General features: G+C 49.0%; 1 protein-coding gene across 4 annotated transcripts in view; it reads right to left on the bottom strand.

The window, feature by feature from the left end:
• Positions 1 to 784: 784 nt before the first annotated feature.
• TIMM44 (translocase of inner mitochondrial membrane 44) overlaps positions 785 to 8,349 on the bottom strand; it is a 24,488-nt gene continuing 16,923 nt past the window's right edge. For 2 of the 4 annotated variants that reach the window (XM_009636686.2, XM_035892290.1), the window contains exons 11-12: positions 7,509 to 7,619; positions 785 to 3,890 (exon numbers count right to left, since the gene is read on the bottom strand). In XM_009636686.2, the coding sequence (XP_009634981.1) occupies positions 3,771 to 3,890; positions 7,509 to 7,619 (231 nt within the window). In that variant the 3' untranslated portion in view covers positions 785 to 3,770. The remainder of the gene's footprint in view (positions 3,891 to 7,508; positions 7,620 to 8,349) is intronic. The other 2 variants (XR_004841705.1, XR_004841704.1) reach the window with 2 other exon arrangements.

Raw genomic sequence — 8,349 nt, forward strand, 5'->3', positions numbered from 1 at the left:
CGTCCTAGAGCCCTGTGCAAGACCTTCATCCCCATGAAGCTCTGCCCTTTGCCCTGGGGACAGAGCAGGTATTATTATTATTATTATTATCATCATCATCATCTATTACATTTAATATCCCATCGACCAGGCTGGAGAGGCTGCGCCCCAAGATGCAGCCCATGGGTGCAGATCTCCCTGTCCCAGGTGCTCTCCCTGTACCAATTTGACTCATTATCCTTTTTTTAGAGCGATTTATAAGCACCACCAAGACCTCTGCACACACCGATGCCTTTACAGCAGCGCCATCGTGGTGGCTGCCAGCAAGCTCAGGCCTGTGCGGCGCTACTATAACTCAGTGCTGCAAAATATTTGCAGCCCACCATAAATCTGCTCACTCAGGAGAAGTATTTAAAAATAATTTAAAATCCTCCTCCTGCTTACATGCAGGCTAAGCACTGCCTTTCTGTCCAAACTATCTGTACCTCCTAGGAGATTGCCTGGGGATGAGGGATGTCCCAGGGCAAGGGGGAAACGGGCTCCTCCTCGGGCAGGATCCTGCCCACAGAGACACCTCCCCACGTGCTAGAGGATGCTCATCATGACCCACAGGACATGGGGAAAGGGGTTTCAGAAGGCTGGCGAGCGGCAAGGCTCCCACCCCCATCCCATCCCATCCCATCCCATCCCATCCCATCCCATCCCATCCCATCCCATCCCATCCCATCCCATCCCATCCCATCCCATCCCATCCCATCCCAGTGAGGCTCTGCCAAGCAAAGCAGCAGATCCGAGATGCCCAGAGATGCACCCCAGCACCTAACAGCATCCAAAAGGGATGGGAGTTTGGAGTCCCTGGCTCCACCCAAGTCTAAGCTTGGGCAAAGGTTCAAGAGAAGAAGAGCCAGGCAGGGGGAGCCTCCACCTCTCCCACCACCACTACGGAGCTCTCCAAGCAGAGCTTAGAGATGGGTCATTGTAGCAGTTGTGATTTCTGCTGCTTCTTGAAGCTCCCTCTTGGGTCCTGGGGCTCTCTGACCCAGCCAGGACAGCAGCTCACCAGCTTGCTCACGGGGAGGAGCAACCCCCAGCTTCCCAGGCCCCGGATCATGCACCAATTTTGCGAGAAAACCAAGAGGTGGGCTTAGCACAGAGTCACCTTGAATCCCGAGGCGACCAACAAACCCACGCTGCAGACCAGACTGTGGTGAAGGCCTGGCAGATGCAGCAGTCACCAGTACAGAGCTCACGGTGGTTAACCCTCACTCCTCCTCCACAGCTGAAATCTCATTTTGTTTGGGTAACTGCCTTCGAGCCACTGCATCTCTGCAGAAAAGCTGCTAAGGAGCAGCGAGCAAGGCTGGGAACATCCCATGTACATGCCAGAAGCCCCCATAGGGAGCACCCAGCACAACTTGCCGTGCAGGGAAGGATTTTTCCGAATACTGCAGTGGTATCACCGGAGAACCAGAGCTCTGCCCCTCTGCACTGCCAGTGCAGACAGTGACCCAGCATTCACAGGTTAAGCCAAGCAACACGAGATTTGCTAACCCACCACAGCTGGGTTACAGCAGCTCTTCTGGGCAGACCAATTACTTTTACACTCTTGATTCAGATCTTTTTTTTTTCCCCTCCCCCAACACCAGTTAGAAAAAGTGAAAAAGCACACAGAGTAAAAGAATTTTTGCACGCACTTCACAGAAGCATCCCAAAAGACCTGGACAACAGGTTGCATATACATACCCGGGCTGTTGGAGAATCCTATCGGATCTGTGGCGACGGCGGAAGCAGGGCAGATGACCAGTCTTTATTTTTGGAAGGCACTGCCTTAATTTCTGCGTGGTCTTGGTGACAAGACTTTCCCCCATCCCTGATGAGGTTCAAGCATCTCAAAGGCATTCACTTGCGCTCATCAAAAACACCACGTTTGTGCTGAGCGATGTTCAAATAAAGGGTAAGATGCTGCACACACAATACAGCCTGCGTGCAGAGCTGTTAGATGGGATGTGTCCCAGAAAGAGCCTCGCTGAATGAGGCCCACATCAAACATTCATCCACCATTTCTGAGGGCAGCCAGGTACAGGGATCCCCTATCTCACAGCCGATTTCTGTTCAGATCTTTAGTTTGCATGCTAGCGTTTAAGATATTTGAGTGAAAACCTGGAATTATTTCACTGGCAAAAGCACCAGCGAGAAAACTGTGATGAGGGAGGCAGCAGGGACCATGTCCCACCTGCAGCCCGCCCCGTGAGCGGCAGAAATACCTGGCATGGCAGCCAGGCAGGTCTGGCCATCTCCTAAGGGGACAGGGCAGACTCTGCTATTGAATTTGCCACCCTCATCACCTCTCACTCCAAGATAGCTGCTAGAGTTACATGTCTCACCCACGGGCTGTGAGATAATCTCATCTACATTCAAAGGAACTGATCTGGACGCTCGGAGGAAAAGGAAGAACTGGCAATTATTCCCTTTAATCGCACTGTCAAGGAAGTGCTGCCCTGCATCATCCTTTTCTGTGCACAGGCAGAACACAGCAGCAGATCAGTCCTTTGATTTCCTATTCCACAATCAATATTTTTTTTCCCCCAACCTCACTCTCCATTACGAGGAGGCAGCTGACGAATCGACCCACATCACAGCTCCCAAACTGAGCCTCCAGCAGAAGCCCAAAACCTAGAAGCGGTGTAAGTGTGCCAGCAGCTCACCCTCTGACGTCTTCCCATTGCTACCTGGGCCCCCAGGCCACACGTGCCATCCCCAGGAAGCACGAGTCCATCTGGCGAAGAAAGCCACGCTCGTAACGCGCTTCACACGGTAAAAGTGCGTGTGAACTGCGCCCTCTTTTCTCATCTCACATCATAAACACCTCAGCTACAAGAGGTGATGTTCTCTACCTGTTACTGCATTTTATTGACCGATTTGTTGCTGTTCTGTCCATCCCTACTCCTGACCACTGTTCTAGCGCTCTGCCTGCTTCCTCGTAGCCTCTCTCCTCCGCACCATCCAATTAACCCAGCAGAGAAATGCGGTTGTGCGCTCTTTTGCGGTACCAGCCAACACGATGAACAGAACACCAGAAACAATAACTGTCCCCCTGCAAAGCTGTGGCTATATAAATATTATCACTGGCAGCAAACGCCCCCCACCCCGCCATTGGCCTCGAGAACCTGCCTGATGATGCCAACTCCTCCATCCCGACTCCGCTCCACGCCAACAAAGAGCCATGTGCAAAGTCCTGATTGTATTTGGTTTGGTAAAGTGCAAGACACTGCAGCAACAGAAGGCTTATCGGTGCAACTCTGTACAAGAGACAGGCGTTAGCTCAGACCAACATGCCTTACAAGCACCTCTAAGATCTTTTCAGGAATGCTTTGAGGCCACCAGAGGATGACAGCAGATGGGAACTAGACCTGTCGCATCTCGCTCTCCGGTACCCACCTCCATCCATCACTGGAAGCACTGGGAAGCATACAGGACCCAAACCAGTCTCCTTCAGCACAATTAAAAAAGGAGCCAACAGCAGCTGCTAGTGTCTTAGACCATTCACGTTGCAATCCACCGTACATCCTTACAGTGCAATACTACACAGCAAAGCGTAAGGCAGATACGTCAGACTCGTCCAGTTCATTACAGGGAATTGGTATAATGAGGGCACACCAAATAGCCTGTCCTTCTGAAAAGCAACCAGTCTGGCCTCTTTCCCCCACAGTCCATGCTACAGCAGACTGGTGCAAGTTCAGAGATGGTGTTGCTTCAAGAGAGGTACAGGAAGCCCTTGGATGCGATTCTGCTCAGAGAACCTGCTCGGTGCTCGATGAAGAAATGTCCAACAACCTCCACGCAGCGTAGGGGTTGAGTTCATCCTGGTCTCTGCAGAGGGCCCACACGTACAGCATCCGCAGAACCTTGTCCTGGAAGGAAAATCCTGTTGTTAGAGCGTGTGTGATGGTCACAGACCTAGCCCGGAGCAGATGGGTGCGTGCTCCACACCTCCTCCACAGATCGCTCTTGCCAATTTGCTCTCTGGTTCTAAGCCCGAAGGTCCCGAATGAGGATAGCTCCAGCAACATCCACTGGATTGTGCTTCGGAATTTATCACAGTCAGGGAGAGATAAACTTTTGATTTCCTAAAACAGAATTGGGGTTTCCAAATACCTCTGGCCGACACACATTAAGTGGCACCACTGCCAAGTTTGATAATATTTGACCTTATTTTTAAATACAAATTTCTGGTTTCAAATTGGTCAGGCCGCCGGGCTGTACTGCTCTCTGGAACCTCTGATCAAGTTTAGGCTCTTCCCTGCGGCTCTAACTCTGCCTGTGAGCTGCATCCCCTCCCCACAGCTCTACCACCAGCTCTCACACTTTAACTTGAACAGCTCAAATGATCCAGAAATTATCATCACCAAGTCTGAGGAGAGACAGAGAGTAAAAAACCCCAACATTTATCAGTGAAAACCAGATCATGCCAAGCCCAGCCGCAGCGTTAGCCATGGACACATGCTAATTCTGCAATCAAATCTTTGCTGTGCAGACGGCGCTTTCGCCGCACAGGGTTACAGACTGAAACAGAACCGCAGGCTTTTCCGTCCTTGATGCGTGTAACGAGAACGCCAGCAGTTTTGTTCATAGGAAGGGAATAAAGATGAAAGCCGTATCCCAGCACATCCTGAGGCCATCACTCTTATGAAAACAAGTCCCCAAGAGTCTCTGCCTCTCCCAAGAAAGAGGTGACAGTGCCCAGCAGAGCCTGGGCTGCCCGGGGCCCAGATCTGGCACAGTGTCACAGATCCATTCTGCAAATCAAAGGTTATTTCAATGTTATCATTTAACCATTAACCACGGAGAGCATTTCCTCAGATAAGGAAGTATCACCGGGGGATCAGACTGCACATTGGCTCAGCTCCCAGCTGTGTACTTAGCTACTACATTTTTGATCAAATGTGTGAATCTTTATGGGTTATAATTTAGGTACACAAATGTGAGGGGGGAGACTTTCTGTACCAGACCAGTCATTAGAAAATGAATGCTTAATGCTTTAGAAATATCACATATCATAAAGTCTTTTTTTTTTCTTGCTCAGTGTTTCAGAAGATTTAAAACTTCTGAGCAGAGCTGAAGCAAGTTAAAGTGATTGAAGACTCGAGTGACAGAGATGTCTGGGATATGTCAGAAGGAACAGCAGAGGGGACAAGAGAAGGAAAACAACAAAGCTTTTGCCTGCTTCGAGACAGGCTGTGCCACAGCAACGCTAACAGAGCTTCTCTGAGTACCAAACACTAAGTTCAAGATGAAGTGGGCAACACAACTGATTTACCATTGCCTTAATTTGTATGATTTTTGTAATTTGTGATTTTCAAGGCCCATTTCCTAAGACTGTGGATGAGAGGCAATTTAATCACGCACTTCAGCATCAAAGCTCTGTTACATCTGGAAAAGTTTATGTTCTTGAACAGAGGATTTCTGAAGGGATGAATAGCAGATAAGCTCAGGATCGCTGGTGATCTCGCAGCATGCAGTACTGAACAAGTCACACAGCTTTCTCCCTGGAAACGAGACGTGATGAAACATAAAAATTACGTGTTTCCAAAGCGGAGAGATTTCTGGGTTTCTGATCTGGTGCTTTTATTAATAGGGTACAGCTTAATCCAGTGCATGCTGCTGCATATATTCACAGAAAGCGGGGCAGCAAACTCATGGTCTCCCAAAGGCAGATTTCTACCGTGGCCATGCATGCAAGGCAAAAATTTGTCCTTTAATCCCACAGCCTGCTAGGACAAACAGCATCCTGTCTCACAGTCCTTCAGGACCTAATTTTAAAAAGATTCCCTCGACTTCACAGCATTGCTCGCTGGGTTGTCTAAGGCCTCATTTTCCCAGATTGATTTTTGTGGTGCTCCATGGGGTCCAACCCCGTCACGTCTCACGAGGGGTGAGCTTGCAACGCAGCAGTGGGAACTTGAACAACTGCGACCAGGTAAAATACCGCAGCAATTGCAAGCGTAAGATTTTTATTTAGGGTTTACAGTTTGAGGCTCCTTTTCCCTAGAATGTCATTTGTTCAATACGCCGCAGGAGCGGCTCAGCAGTTAACACCAAATCATAGTTAACAGTCAGCCTGCACCTGACGTTTGATTAAAGCCGAAGTTTTGTTTCCAATGGAGAATTTTAATGCATCTCCTTGATTTATTGCTGCTCCAGAGAAATCAGACAGCAAACAGACTTTGATATCCTGTTCAATAATTATCACATCAATATCTATCTTCTAGGAATGCAGTAATTTAATGCAAGAAATCACTATATCAGCTGTTCCTCCCCTGCAGTCGATGTGACAGGTTGTATATCAGCCCAGATGGGCCCCATCATTAAAATTAGTCACTTTTTTTGTAAACTCACAGCCTGGACTAAAAAGAATGGTTGCAAAAAGCCAACAGTTATTAAATGCATGTATTCATTTTAATGGAAGTCTGCTAGAAACTGCCAGCTCCAGGCATCTCACAATGTCCCCCATTATATATCATTAAGCTCCTTAAACATTGCACAGACACGATGCAAGCCAGAGCTGTCTGGATTAGGGAGCCACTTGAGAACAAAGGTATTGCCGAAAACGCACGGGCTCCTCGAGCCTGCTGTGTCATTAACTCTGGTGACAAGCATATCCTGTGGTTACATCTGACGGGCTCAATCCAGCATCACTCCCAACAGAACATGCCGGCTGGATTTGCGGTGTTAAAAGCTAAACCACAGCCAAGTACAATCCAGAGGGAGGCCAGGGATTTGCTGCACAAATCACCCTGTGTCAGAGGTTCCCGTTAGAAGCCTGTACCATGCACAGCATTTAACCCAACTGGATATGGGGGAGTTTCAGTAAGTAAAGGCTTGCAGCACCGTAAGACATTTTGTACTTGTGTAGGGAGACAGCAGCCAAAAACATGAACTTCTACTTCCAGTTGATTTTGGTGATTCTCCCTATCTCCTGCAAATGACTTAACTCCAGCTCCCGCCCTGTTTACCAAACACTTTGTGCTCTGTTCTTACAGTGCACTTTGTGAAAGGAAAAGGGAGAAAAAAAGAACAGGGATCAGGTGGAAGCTGTGCAATGGAGCTTTGACAGCAGGACACGTCCCAGAAGGTGCCAAAGGAGCAGAACTTGCAGGAGACAACTGCAGGCAGGGAGCGTGCTGGCCGGGCGCAGCACCAACAACTGGAAGAGCAAGCGCTGCCAGTGGTTGTAGCTCCAGCTCCTCTTCCCACTGTGAATTTAAAATATCCCTTTTTCTGCCCATTCTAGATATTTGCAGACTCTCCTTATATACAGTACTTTTCGATTAATGGGTCGTAACACTTGGAGTCTGACAGGAATAAATAGCCTGCACTGAGCTGAACCAGACCCGACCCACAAGATGCAAGATTCTGCGTACCAGCACATGTCATACGGACGCCCAGAGGCACCCAGATGAACCTGTAACGACCGAGATGGCTATCAGGGGACCCAGGGAAGCCGTACACAGCCGACGAGCATCACTTACCGGATCACCTTCCACCACTTCCCCTTTCTGGTTCTTAATTACCATCACGACCTGAGCTTGAAAAGTGATGATTAATACTGGTCCCTGCTCCATCATCTTCCCCATAGCCAGCTGCAAGGAAAGACAATTCCATTAGAAAACAAGAGGATTTCTGCAGGTGAACATAAAAGCATCAAGTCTTTAACACAGCTGCTATGGCCTGACATGGCTAACAACCCCATCTTCTCACCGAGCTGAATCTAGTTATTTTAATCAGGTTATACCTGCTCTGGTAACACAGATGCTGTAGACCTTATTGCAAAGCATTTTCCCAACAACTTTCCCTGTACTTAAAAGCTTCCCCAAAATTGTTCTGAAAAGTTTCATAATTTTTCCAAGTCTAAAAATCTGGGAAACACAAACGAGCTCTGTTCCAGTATTTCCAAATTAGAAAGCAAAAATAAAAGAAATCCTGCTCTTAAAAAAATGACATTTTCTGAAGAAAGTACATCAGCTGAAGTTTCTTCTGTTGCTTTTAAATAAATCTTCAACATGAAGCTGTACTGAACTAGGTAAAAAGAACTAAGCAAGAAAGCCAACGGCATCCTGGCTTGTATCAGGAGTGGTGTGGCCAGCAGGAGCAGGGCAGGGACCGTGCCCCTGTGCTGGGCACTGGGGGGGCCGCCCCTCGAATGCTGGGGTCAGGGTTGGGCCCCTCCCTCCCCAAAGGACCTGGGGGGGCTGGAGCGTGTCCAGAGAAGGGCAGCAGAGCTGGGGAGGGGTCTGGAGCCCCAGGCTGCTGGGGAGCGGCTGGGGGAGCTGGGGGGGTTCAGCCTGGAGCAGAGGAGGCTGAGGGGAGCCC

The sequence above is a fragment of the Egretta garzetta genome, unplaced genomic scaffold (genome assembly GCF_000687185.1).
Source record: "Egretta garzetta isolate BGI_Z169 unplaced genomic scaffold, ASM68718v1 scaffold4, whole genome shotgun sequence".
In the NCBI taxonomy this organism is placed as follows: Eukaryota; Metazoa; Chordata; class Aves; order Pelecaniformes; family Ardeidae; genus Egretta; species Egretta garzetta.